The sequence below is a fragment of the Manacus candei genome, unplaced genomic scaffold, assembly GCF_025592945.1.
Source record: "Manacus candei isolate 608988 ecotype Guabito, Panama unplaced genomic scaffold, ASM2559294v1 h1tg000008l, whole genome shotgun sequence".
Taxonomy (NCBI): Eukaryota; Metazoa; Chordata; class Aves; order Passeriformes; family Pipridae; genus Manacus; species Manacus candei.
Genome location: NW_026138056.1, coordinates 8,737,971 through 8,752,040, shown reverse-complemented (window position 1 = coordinate 8,752,040; position 14,070 = coordinate 8,737,971). Strand labels below are relative to the sequence as shown.

Below are 14,070 nucleotides of genomic sequence, written 5' to 3'. Positions count from 1 at the left end.
AAAAGAACCTTTGCAGGAAGATTGTGTGAAAGACTTTCAAATCAGAGAGGTTGTTTCTCTGCAGAATAACATCAATTTGTACAATTACATGTTGCTATTTTCAAGATCTGTTGTGAGCTACTTCAAAAGAAGACCTGACTAAATGTATATACCTGAATAAACAATATTTTGCTAATAAATATTTTTCATACATTCCCTCTAAACCTGAGACTTTTCAAAAAGGTTTAATATTACAAGGCATTACAGGACTTTGTATTACAATATAAAGTAATCACTATTTTTTGTGCTTTTGGCTTTCAGGAAAAAAAGTGCCTTATAAGAGTATTTAATATGCTTCATTAAGTAAAACAATAGTTTTCCTAAAAAAAAATCCACAAAACAAAACATGCTTTACAGTGTGCCTTCTCTTATATACAGAGAGCTTTTGAAACTGCACTGAGTTTGCCAAGTCCAGGTTCTAATTACAGGCAACTCAATGCATTTTTAAAAGTGGTCATGTACAGAGTAAACAATCCAGTTAACAACACAAAATACTAAGAACGTTAAGAGTAATAACAACATGTCTTCAGTGATCTCTTTACAAAAGGTTTCAATTGCCCATATTTACCACTTGACTGAACATGAGACAACACAGTTTCTTTCCAAGACAGACTGGGAAATAGCTGGGACAACCAGCATTGCTGATCAGCCTCTGGGGGACTAGGATTTCATCCTTGATGTCTTGCTGACAAATGATGACCTGTAGCCATGGCAGAGGAGTCACACATGCTCTCAAAGCCCGTCTGAAGACCTAACTTTCTGAGCCTGATCACTGCTTTGCTCCCTTCTGTCAATGCATGGGGATTTCTAAGTGTGACACAAAAAGACAATGGCTCAAGGTAAAATACCACAGCTAGCCATTTTAGAGCAAATTTGTCTACAGTTTAGTAGAAGCAGTGAGGAATATACTAGCCAACCAAGGCTGTGGGGATCACTTAAATAGGAATGTAGAATATGATTAATCTAATTAGAATTTGGCAAACACGTCCATTGGCTAGTAAGATACTCTGGTGAAAGGGGTAGTGGGTTCACACTCAGGTCACACCCGCATTGCTAGAAGATGTAACAGGATTGAGAGTGATCATTTATTTATATGGCAGCAGAATGTAAAACAAATAAAGACAGACAAGTCGTATTTCTTGTCACAGATGCTCATTTCAATAGCCTCTTCAGGTGCTGAAAATGTCTGCTTCAGTCATATTTTCTGAGCTGTTATCTCACACAGCTCTGATGGACTTAACAACACAGAGCCATTCTGGGCATGGTCTCAGAGCCAAGAATTTCCAGAGCCTTTTGAATTAGCACTACACACTTCAGCTGCTCTTAGCAGCTGGGATAGATATAGAAGCAGCACACAACCTGATAGCAATGGCTCCTTTTAAAGAAATAATTCTCAATAGAAATCTGATGAAGTTTTTCATGATACAAGCAAACAACACTCAGAAAAATGACATTTTTATTTTACAGATTGCTGCACTACTTTAGAGAATCACAGAATGGTTGAGATTGGCAGACAGCTCCAGAGACTGCCTAGTTTGTCCCCTTGGTCAAAGCAGAGTCAGCTAGAGCTGGTTGCTCAGAGCCATGTCAAATCAGGGTTTGGGTGTCTCCAAGGATTGAGACTCCACAGCCAGTCTGGGTAATGTGCTCCAGTGTTCAACCACCCTCACAGTAAAAAAAAAAGTGTGGGGCTTTTTATGTTTAAATGAGCTTCCCTTATTTGAACTTATGTCCATTTCCTCTTGTCCTGGCACTGAGCATCACTGAAAAGAGCCTGTCTCTGTCTTCTTTACTCGCCTCCATCAGGTACAAAACGTGGATAAGCTCCTCCTAAGATCTCTCTTCTCCGTGCTGAACAGTCCCAGCTCTCTCAGCCTTTCCTCGTGCCAGAGATGCTCCAAGCTCTAAATCACCTTCACAGTCCTTCACTGGACTCAGTCCAGTGAGTCCATGCCTCTTTCGTATTGAGGGTCCAAGAACTGGATCCAGCATTTCAGGTAAGTCTCACCAGTGCTGAGTAGAGGGGAAGGATCACCTACCCAGCCTACTGGCAATGCTCTTCCTACTGCAGCTCAGGATGCCACTGCCTTTCTTTGCGACAAAAGCACATGTTCACCTTGTTGTCCACCAGGACCTTTTCTGAAAAGCAGCTTTTGAGCCAGTCAGACACCAGCCTACACTGCTGCACAAAACTAAGCTTCGCCAGGTGCAGACCTTTGTGTTTCCATTCCACTGAACGGATTTTCCCTGCACTGTGCATTAGAGACAATCCCTCAAATGGCACATAAAATCTTGATAAAAATAGTGCAGTTTAGCTAGAAATGAGATTGTTACAAAAATGCATTTTTTATTTTTATGTGGCTTTTTCCTCCTTATGACTTATGTTCAATACTCTTCACTAGCTGAAAGTGAGAAGTAGTAGTGAAGTTACATCAATACCCCAAATTTCCTTCTCAGAATGCCAACGGAGTTTAGAATTCTGGCATGAGACACCAAAGCATGAGATACATATTGAATTTTTTACAGAGATAACAACTGGGAACAGTACTGCTAGAATCTATGAATAGAAAATAATTATTCTCTTTTTAATGAGGAGGGAAAGAAAAAAGCACTCAAATATCTGAGACTGATTTTGCCAGCATGTTTTCGTCAGTTCTGTAGTGAGTTTTGTTCACAAGACATTATCCTACCTCGAACAAAGACATAACCACTGTACTCTTCATAGTACTCCCCCATTGCCACTCGTAGGGTGTAAAGACCTTCATCTTCCTTGTTTGCATGAGTCAACGTTAATGAAGCTCGCTCCCCGCTCCACTGCATCTGGACCCATTTGGATGGTGTAATAAGAACACCTAGGAATTAGAGAATTTCATTATGAGAATGAGCTGAATCTATGGAGGAGTAAATTCTGAATACGGAGAATATATTTGAATAGATTGGAAATACACAAGAGACCATTATTATTAGACGACTTTCTGACTTTGAACAAAATCACAGCTAATTCTGCTCTCATGAAAATTTTGTCTTCAATTTCAAAGTGTAACTTCAGAGAGCAACAGGATTTTTTATCAGCTGTTGCACAACTTACATGTGCAACTACTTAAGAAATGTCTTGGCATATATATAAATAGTAAAAGCTCTATGGACTTTGTAGATGGGCCATATAGCTGCTGGATCTCATTGAAATGCTTCTAATTTTGAATTTTTTAAGTAGAAAAAATTCATAGAAGGCATTTCCACAGTGCCTTACCAGTTTTCTGTGGTTTCACATCAAAATGCTAAATTTTGAAACAATTTTAGTTGAAAAGAGAAAATATTACTGTTGGAGAAATTGAGAAAGTGATGATCAAATCATAACATTCACATATGATGAAATAAGTAAAGATTTACATGAAAGAAGTTTATAGTTCTATTGTCAAATATTCTCACCATTTCTGTACCATTCAATGTCTGGTTTGAAGCGCTTGATTTCAGGACTGATGACAACTGTGCAGCCCAGACTCATTGTCTCTCCTTCTCTCCCAAAGGCTACATCAAACTTGTCGACAAAGCTGATTTCAAACCTGGAAGCATAGCCATAAGGGGTAACGGCAACTGTATAAAGGGAAAAAAAAATAATCTGGCTGTTTACTTTGTCTTTCCTTTTGTGACAAGAGTAGGAAGAAAAAGTACTTAGTGATTATGAATACAGTCTCAGCTAAAGTTTAAATTATAAATAGGAACAATATATATGTTGTCATCATCTTCAGGGTAATTGCAGTGTTAAATAATCCAAGCCCTTTCTATCTGAAAGAATCAACTATTCCTTTGTTCATACAATTCTAGTTCTTACAGATAGTTAATTTTATCAGGGAGAGACTCCTGCAGAATTTCATTTCAGAATTTTCAAAATTTCAGATCTATGTGTTTTATCATCAGGTTTGTTTTACAACTTAAAAAGTCTTCTATTTATGATTAATTTTTTGTTCAAGTCAAGTTTATCTTTAGCCTATATGGTTCTTCTCTTTCCCTTTTTAACTCCTTGCTCTGTCTCAAAGCAGTCATGTGCCCGCTAAGCCTTTATTTTTATAAGATAAATAAACCCTTTGGGGGGCTATTAATATAAAATGAACTCTCCAATCCCCAAGGCATTCAGGTAGTCTGTTTCTGTATTTGCTCCTGAATCCATCTTTTCTGATGCTGTATGTCCCAGGTTGTGCAGTTTTTCAAACAGAATATCCTATGTGCCTTACACTTGTGCTATACATACATGGTACAGGGCCTTACATGTTTCTTTTGAAAACAGCTCAGCTGATAAAACCTAAGGCCACATTTGCCTTTTATGCAACTGATGGAAGCTGTGATCAGTCTTCCTGTGATCAGTGGATATATGCAAATCGCCATCTTTCTTTCCCATAACCAAGTGATAGATCCTAAATTACATTGGAAATGTATAGCATTATATTTTGCAATGTGGCACATAATCTTGTCTCTATTATTTCAGAGCTTTGGCATGTAAATGCCAGCTAGTATGCCTTTGTAGCATCTCTCTGATTCTATTTGTGCTGCAGTAATAAAAGAAAAGTCCAGAAGTGTCATCTGTCAAGCCTTTCCTGGGGTCCCTAGTGCTCTTCATCCACATGGCATACGTGGGTAGATTTGTCTTGTCATCATAGAAGCATCTATGCAATACTGTAAATAACATCAAAATGCCAGGTTCTCAGGTAAAACAAACTACAGTTTTTACCTTCTCATATCCAAAATAGTCAAAATGAGTTCTGGATATTTGATCTTTTCTGTGTATTTTCCCAACTAATGGAATCACATAGGCAGCAGACAAAAATAATTAAATCATATACTCTGCTTAGGCACATGCACCCCCTAGCTTTTTTCCCAGGCCATGTTTTACATTTTGCAAAAGATGAAGTGTCTCTCTCGTTGACAGATTTTATTTCACAGCGATGTACAACATTAACAAGATGTTTCTTATATGAGCCAATATACCTAAAAAGCAGTGCCATTCCCCTACTGGTGAGGCATCTGAAATTGTAGGGCTCAGGACCTTTATAAATCAGACCTGCTTCCTTTTAAAATGATGTTACTAAATATTCTGCTTAATCATGTGTCATGATGTCACAACTATAAATGGAAGTGTCAAACAAACATATTGTAACTTACATGGAGACATGGAAAGATTTCCAGCATGCAAAAGACTTGCATCAATTTCTCCTTTGTACCCTACATGGAAAAAGACAAATCCAGTCACTATCAGCAAGAGGTAAAGGCTCTCTGAGCCTCAAAACCAAAACTGGTAATGTGCATCTTAACAAAAAGAACTTGAAGGAAATATTTTGCAACCTACTCTTTACCACGAGGGAAGCATAAACTGAAACTTCTCCTTTAACATTCATGGCAGAGGCCCTATACTGGGCAGTGTCGTCAAATTCACATCTGAAATTATAGAAATGATTAGGCAGAGCACACATTTACTCCTTCTTATAGCCTCTCCTATGTTTTAGATTAAGACAACTCTCAGAAATCTGGGTAGAATCTGTAAAGTAAAAGCTTGGGAGACAGACACGCTGGACACTGGATTGATTGCAACCATTAAGTTTTTTCCACTGTTAAAACCCAGGGTTTGAAATAAATGTCTCTTTTCAAATATCACTTACGTATTTGCAATTGAGAATACAGTACAAGCAGGGCAAACTATGTGATAATATTTATCTCTAATTTACTGTCTGCTAATAGAGTAAAGAAAGTGTGCAAGTTGTAGAAATGGTAGATTTTGTAAAATATTTTCAAAGGGCCCCTAGCAGTATATAAATTGTCAAATCTAGATTGTTGCTGATAGGGCCTCATATTGTCAATGTTTTTAGTGAAAAGTAACTGCAAAAATTTCCCATTTGGAGGATGAGTACTGTTAAAGATCTTCCTTGTGTATAAGTGAGGACATCTCGGTTCTGTTCCTCATTTCAGTAAGAACTATGAACTTTGCTGGTTTTGAAAAACAGGTAACTCACGTATTTTTACCCTTAGCAGAATTTTTTTCATGTTTAACTGCACTCATCAAGTAGACAAGTGGGAAAAATAATCACAAATGTCCCACATGTTTCTGACTCAGCCATAAAGAGGATATCCAGGCAACTCAGGTAAATTACATATCCTCCACTGAGGTAAACCAGAACTTCTTCAAACTTTAGGAGACAGCATTCGCCTCAGCTGATATTTCTGATACCTCTGATACCACCTTACTTTGTATCTCTTACATGCCCGAGAGATATGTTCACATTTTGCAGGTCTCAATCCATAGCGATGTTTCAGCATAAGGTGTTTGTTAAATTATCTAGTATTGCCTTACGTGGTAATCTCCAGTGAGTGCAGTCCATATCGGCTTTCAATGATGTACTTGCCAGGGTGAGCCTGTACATCAATGGGCACGTTGTTTTTGTACCTATGGAGAAGCAAAGAAAGAGTATGTCACAAAGAGAAGGGTATAATTATATACTTTAAAAATTGAAGTGCTTGATATTTGAAATAGAACATCAGTTTCTGCATGGGAAGACTACTTCAGAAGTGTAGCCTCTGGTTTTGTTTTCCAATTAAAAGGAGAAAATAGTCTTGAGTGAGATGAAAATCAGTTTATGTTACCATGAATTTCATGTTACTACTTGTAAAGGAAAGGAGAATTCACGAGCAACACCTCAGAGTTTTGTAAATTGCAAACAATGAAAATTCTGTAGCATTCTTACTTACTAGGTATTACATTTTGTTTGGTTTGCATATTTGATCTACTTTTAAAGCCTCCATATTCACAAAAATGTCAGCTAAAAAGTTAGCTTTTTTTTTTGCTTGCATAGCTAATGTAACAGAAGTCCTGATGGGGTTAGGCTGGTATACAGTATAAGTGTTTTCTGGTACAGGAATATCTTCAGGATGGAAAAGTTTACTGTTCAAAATTCCCAATAAATAATTTGAAGGAATGAATTAATCAGTACTGATCAGTAGTGAGCTGATACTGCTAATTTCAGAATTTATATCAACAGCTTGAGACTCTCTCTGTGAGAATTCAGTGGTTCATTGTAAGTTCTTCCTCACCATTTGTTGCAAAAAATGTTGCCCATTCTGGACAATACTTGGGGTAATCAGGTAAATGTTTGAGTGAATCCCATCTTAAGCAAGTAAGTATTCCACTGGTAATATGGAATAAACTGGCAATAGAAGTCTAATAAATTACACACTGAATTGTATTCAGTACATTTGGGATTTATTTAAGGTCTATAAAGAAAAAATGTTTCCTAGGAGAGTGCCCTATTTTAGCTTTCCCTGTTCTCCATAGGGTACATATATGAAGAAAGTGGAACAATAAATGGTGATAGATAAAAGTATCTTCATCTCTTACTTTGACGTAGCTTAAATAAATCTTTCTCCTCATAAGAGATAACCAGATAAAGAGCTTTGCTTCTTTATTTCAGATTTTAAATTTTAAATCTCTCATGACTTTCAGTCAGAAAAGGGAACTGGTCTGATATCAGTGGCTTGTCCCACTTCACCAAACAAATCAGTAATTAGCAATTTTATTTTTCCAAGAATATTATTAGTTTATCTCAAGGTGAAGCTATATCTGCAACAAATCTGAAAATTGTCTTTCAGCACTGTCAGTGTTATGAAATAAAGAATATTTCCCTGGCTAGAAATATTTAGGCACAGTAATATATTGGGATTTTTTCAAGTGCCGAAGTCAGCAAGGAACATAAACCCTAATGATTTTTATCCCGACCTTCTTCTCAGTAAAATGTCTATGAAAAGGGACTCAATGCAGGGCAATACTCTCTATTCTGTACATCAATCAGTTGCAGAGATGCCTGACCTCAGTACAGATCTCCTACTCTATTATCCTGGCTTAGACGAAGAATAATACATGGGTTCAGCAAGAGTAATCCATTCCCCACAACTCTTCACCTCATTTGTGAGGTGGTGCCCCCCCGAGACTGATCTGCCTGGGAACACCTGGGAGCCTTTACATTCCATCTAGTGTGTCAAATAGTTTAGAAAATAGAATAGTGCCATCAGTTCCTAATATTTTCCAGGGAATATGAAATCCTGGAAAACAGGACTTGACTCCAAAATCTCTTTAACTTTTCTCCAAAGGGCTGGGCAATGCTTGGATCCTATTGGCAGCGAAGTTGTTTGGTAGCAAGGGGTGCTGTGCAGAAATTAGCTTTAACTGGTCATGCCAGCAGCAAGAAGACTTTCACTTCTTTTTCTTCTTTATCAAGTTAGTAAAAAATAATTGTTTCAATTTTGGCTTATTTATATTCATCTATGGGAAGAATCGGGCTCATGTGTTAGAAGGACCTCTTGTTATTTCTGGAAACGTGAATTCCAGAGTAGCCAGGTCATTAGCTAATGTTGTACTGCAGCCTCCCACTGTCATTAGCCATTGATAGTTTATACTTTCTGCTGCTGGTTTCAAATGTCCTGGGTTTTCCATATGCTTTTTTTTTTCCAAGGGAGTCAGAACAGCTGCATCAGACAGTAAGATTTTATTTAGAGAAAGTTCATGAAGCTTTACAGTTTTTAGGCAGAGCATGAAAAGGTCTTCTTTGCTTATACAAAGAACGACTATTTAGAATACTGGACTGACATTTTGTTAGAAATGCTGAATGAAAGCTGACAGATCCAGATCAGCACTTTTCCATATCTCAGAGCAAAGACACCTGCTGAAACGGATGTGAGCTCTTTTTTCCATTAGTAGCCTGTGGCAAACTGAAATCCCTTTGGATTTGTAAAACGTTGTATTAATTTCAACCATCCACATTTAGCACTCAGATGAAAGGCTGGTTCACAGTGAGAGCACAGGCAGACAGCTGAAGGCTTGGTTTAACCGTGTCAGGTTTTGGGAATAAGGTGAATCTCAACCAAAGTGAAAATGACCCAGCTCTCATGTTCTTGGGTAGGATTCATATTACAGAGCTGGATGACAGCCATGAGCATAGCTGACCATTTCTTATGCCCAGCTGAGACCAGATCCCAAGGGTTTGTCTGGAATCCTCTTCAGGAGGAATGTCAACACAGGACACTCGCATCCTTACATGACAGGAAAACTGTCTCCATGCAGAACCTGGCTATTGGTCATCAGAGTCCATGGAGAGAGATTACGTGACTTTGTGGATATCAGCTCTGGCCTAAATGTACCTCTCAGTAGCATTTTTTGTCAAACTCTGAGATTAAAGTTTTTAAGACTTAAATAAATGCAGAGTCCCTTAAGCAATTCAAGTAGCAAATCGCATAATATGAGTATTATGTAACATCATGACATAGTAGATGTTTTCTGTTGTCTCCACAAATACAAGTTCCGTAGGACCTACTCCTATTAATGCTGAATACAGGCTTAATCTTTGTTAATTTTAAAAACACATGCATACATTTTACACGCAAATTCTTGAAGAGTTTTTTTAACTAAATAATGAACATCATATCTCATTTTATGTCTGAAAAAAAAGTTATTACTTATTATCCTAACAACTTGATGATATATATGTACCATGAAAGAGGTAAGAAAGATCAGCTGAACGGATAGTGAGACAGTAAAACTTCACAAGTCACTGTTAATCGAGCTAAATTCAATTCTAGTCAGGGTAAACTTTAACCCAAAAGTCAAATTAGACCTTCAGCTATGACTAAGGAAGGTATTTTGGGTTTATTACAGCAAAGATTTAGTACAAAGACCATTCAAGTGAATAGAAAGTTTCCAATAGCTTTCAGAATATTTGGATGGTTCCAGTTCTATCTGAAGTCTTTGATTTCAAAAACGATGATGTGTCTGCTATGAACACATCATCATCATTGAGATTTCATATCATCATAATGAGATTTCAGTTTCATAGAGATTCAGTACTACAGCTGCTCAGTAGCCAAGGAGCTTGCTCTTGACCGAAGCCCGCTTTAACGCTTCAGGGACATTAACATCATTTGTAGACTAAACAGAAGTATTTGGAAAACATTCTTAAAGACAGTATGATAAATTAAACTGCTATTTTTCCTTCATCATGGGACAGAAAGAATATCTTTGATATCTTTACCAAATAAAGGAAAAAATCTATGTACTCCTAGTGCTGTTATGCAAAGTACTATTTTGTCTTTTAATATTTTGCTCTCTTTTTGTACAAGGTAACTTGAAAGGTGTTTGACAGGCCTGTCATTAGTACCTGACTTTTTTTAATTAAACTTATACTTTTCCAGAAAAATGATCAGATTCACTGAGATGGCCTCAGATATTGGTTATCTGGTGACTTTCAGTGCCAGAGATACAAACTTACCAGGTAACACGGGGTGCCGGCCAGCCAGCCACAGAACAACGAAATACAACATTTTCCTTTTCCCAGATAGTGTGGGAACGAGGCTCAATGATAAACTCGGGAGCATGTAAGAGTTTATCTTGATTCAACTTTTTATGGAATGCCTGAGTCTCTTCTAGCTAGAAAAGAAACATTTTGTTATAAACTTGACTATAAAACTTGATTATAACAGCAGTTGGAAGTGCAAATTATTAATACACACCAAAAAAAAGCAAAAACCCCTGTATTTTTTATTTAAAACTTCAGACAGACATACTTAATGTATTTATCTCACCTTGACACAGCAAACAAAGTTTTCGTTTTCCAGAAGTTCTCCTTCCACGATAGCTTGGAAGATTTGATTTTACTGGGGTTTTTTCCTTAAAACTATTCTAAGTAGAATAATTTTCCACATTTAATTACTTATTTATTATTTTAAGTACAGAGTGAAATGTGGAATGGGCCTGAAACTCAGATCTCTTCTGTACTTTTGCTCTAAAGCAAGACTGTGTATCCTAAATCATCTCTGACAGACCTACTCTCAAACCTTTCCTCATGATGGGATCTTTCCCAGGATAACTAATATGCTATAAATCTTGCTTTCTGCAAACTAAATGATTTCTTTTCTGCCCTAACTTTCACCTATTTGGGGAATTAAAATTCCTGTATTGAGATTAATAAAAGAAGACAGATTTCATAATCCTCTCAGTCTTTTATAAACTGGACGATATCTCTTTTCCTTGGAATTTTTTCTTGATTCTGGACAGGTTCTATTTGTCCTCAACATTCATCAAACAGTCACTACTCATTATCATAGGTCCAACAGACTCCAACACAATAACTGCCCTTTATGTGTTAGTGGTAATACTCTAGAATGGCATTTATTTTTGTACGACTGATGTTCAATCAACTGACTGACATTAAATTTCTCTCAGGTCCTGAAGTACTTCTACCTAGCCAGGTATTCCTCATTTATTTGATCTTTTCCTTCTATATGTAGTAATTTCCATTGGTTGTTATAAAATTTCACCTTCACTGTTTCTCAATTTTTGAGATGACTTTGAATTTTTATCTTGTCCTTCAAAGTGTTTATACCCTTCCCAACCTTATGTCATGAGGATATTTTATAACTATATCACAAATTCTTCTGCTCAAAATAGTAATAAATTTGCTAAATAAAACATATTTGAACTTGATATGTTCTGCCAGTCTGGTCATAACATATTTATAAGTATACTTTGAATATTATTTTTTAAAAAGCAGACAATAATGCATACAATTAGAGATTCAGTTCCAGATGTTCCTCCATAATTTACACATAATTTACCACAATTCACCCTAATGCTGCCTTAATTTACACTCTATAATTAGAACTCTGAGGTGAACACCATGGACAAGCTTTTTCTGAGGCTGTAAAGTCCAGAAATTACCAATCCACCTACTTATGGGCAAGATAAATATATTGACAGCTTTATTCTCTGCCCAGCAGCTGCCCCATAATCTGGGTGAACAATGCTGTGCCATTTAACCAAGTGTGGGCATGACCAAAAAGCATACCCTGGTCCTCCACTCTGTCCTTTTCTCCCAGCACAACAGAAGTGTGCCTGGTGCCTATCTCAGGCACAGTGCCTCTTTCGTTACCTATCTGACACCCAGGCAACAAGACTTGTAAGGAATTCAAAACATTTCCGTTGAAAATACTTGGAGGATTTTACTACTGTTATTGCAATTGCCCATGGAGTAAATCAGGCCCTGGTGTGCTAAGCACTTTACAAACACCAAACAAAAAAGACCCGCACTGTTTACAAGCCTAGATGTTCATTTCTACTCTTTTACCGTTTTTTTCATGGCCACACGTTCAGCAGACTCCCGGATCGCTACTTTCCTTGATTTTTTTTCATGATGCTCCTCTTCAGAAGTTGACTTGGCCACCTTGCTGACACTAACTCCTTCACCTGTGGCAAAAAGGTTCCTCTTGGCAACGTATGCAGCACTTTCTTTAATTCTCTCTTCTTCAGTGTCTGTGATCCCACTGATATTCACTTCTCTGAAAGAATTTTTAAAAAAGAGAATCTCATTAGAAAATGATGAGAATATATTTCCTTTATACTTTCTATCAAATTAGCCACCTACAGTGGCCAACGCTCTTTTGTAACATATTTCTGCTACTACAGTGTCATATGTATTCAAAGCAGAAACATGGAAGGTTCTGCAAAAAGACTATTTCACTATCTAAAGACATAGCCATTTTCAGCACCTCTTCGTATAACTATATCACACACATTTTCAGTTTAACCATTATCCTGCTGTGGTTTTGCATTTCCATCACCATAAAGAGTAGGGTAAGGCACACCCAGAGATCTTTAGTTATTGATTTATGGCTGCAGCATTCATAACAACACTACCAAAGGGGCAGGAGACAACTGAAGCTGTATAACGATGTCCTCACTTGTTGTTTATACAAAACCCCCGCATAACTGTATATAACTAAAAGTTCTCCTTGTTTGTAGAAAAGTCAGTCTTGTAGTGCTTTCAAGAAGGTGATTAAGGATCTTCTTGAAGCCTGCTCCTCAGACTTTTTACAGGGGTGAGACACAAAGAACAGTTACTCTCAACGGGTCTGGTCCTGTTTCCCCACTCATATGTGGATGTACCATTGCAGTCATATTGTTGTGATATCATCAGGACATTATAGCTGCTGTAGTAGTGCATACACAATGAGAGTTCCTTGACTTAAGAAGCATTAATATCCTTCTGCTAAATTTAGTTGTTTTAAGGTGACATTAGATGACACACTGAAAACAGGTTCTGTTTAAGTTCTTATTAAGTGCCATCTTGCAAACACTATAGAGACAGCAGCCTCAGTTTCCAGAATGCACTCAAGCACAGCCTCTCTATTTTATCGTGAAATGCTTACTACAAAGCAAAAATATTAGGAAGAATGATTTTTTTCTGTTTTCTTTTAGATTGCCAATATTATGCACTTGAAAGCACATCTCAATACTCGAGAAAATTTGGATTTAAACTCACAATTATCTGTCCAGCCCCTTAGCTATGAAGTCAGTTTGGTGAGATGCAAAACAGCCAAGCAGTCGAATTTGCTGTAAACTTAATTACATTTAAAAATTACTGACAAGACTAAAAACCTTACTTAACAGCACAGAGCTTTGACCTATGTCAAGCTCAGCTTCCTGTGTTTTGGTCTGCATTAAGAAGATGATCCTTAAAGAATCAGTGAAATGATAGATTCCCTTCAAGTAGGCACATCAGCTGCCCCTAAAACTATAATCTGAAGCTACAGGTATATATGGCCAAGATGTTTTAAAACAATTTTTAAAAATCAGTTTAATCAATATGAATATGACTATCTACATTCAGTTTAAATGAATCCATGGCATTTTTCTTCAAAGGCAAACTGATATTATTTCCTCCTTAATTACAGTAGTTAAGATCTCAGCAACTTCTCGGTATGGACTGATTCCTCAAGGAGTTGAACATCTTCTGGGAGCTGATGAATATCCTCAGACTAATATAGGACTCATCCTAGTCAACTGCAGTTGTGGTTCGCAGGTGTTTTTGATCAACAGCATTAAATATTTAGATTTTCTGATAATTTCTTCCTGTTATAATCCTCCCAGATCAAAGAGAAATGTGCTTCCTGAAATGATGAATGTACTAAGACAGCATATGGTAGTATTTAAGAATTAATTCA

The 14,070-nt window shown here is 37.1% G+C and overlaps 1 protein-coding gene across 2 annotated transcripts in view; it reads right to left on the bottom strand.

Annotated features, from left to right (window-relative positions):
• MYOM1 (myomesin 1) overlaps positions 1 to 14,070 on the bottom strand; it is an 82,183-nt gene that overhangs the window by 52,237 nt on the left and 15,876 nt on the right. For both annotated transcript variants that reach the window (XM_051774668.1, XM_051774664.1), the window contains exons 4-10: positions 12,195 to 12,405; positions 10,341 to 10,498; positions 6,380 to 6,472; positions 5,381 to 5,469; positions 5,197 to 5,256; positions 3,469 to 3,633; positions 2,730 to 2,891 (exon numbers count right to left, since the gene is read on the bottom strand). In XM_051774668.1, coding sequence (XP_051630628.1) covers positions 2,730 to 2,891; positions 3,469 to 3,633; positions 5,197 to 5,256; positions 5,381 to 5,469; positions 6,380 to 6,472; positions 10,341 to 10,498; positions 12,195 to 12,405 — 938 coding nt within the window. The remainder of the gene's footprint in view (positions 1 to 2,729; positions 2,892 to 3,468; positions 3,634 to 5,196; positions 5,257 to 5,380; positions 5,470 to 6,379; positions 6,473 to 10,340; positions 10,499 to 12,194; positions 12,406 to 14,070) is intronic.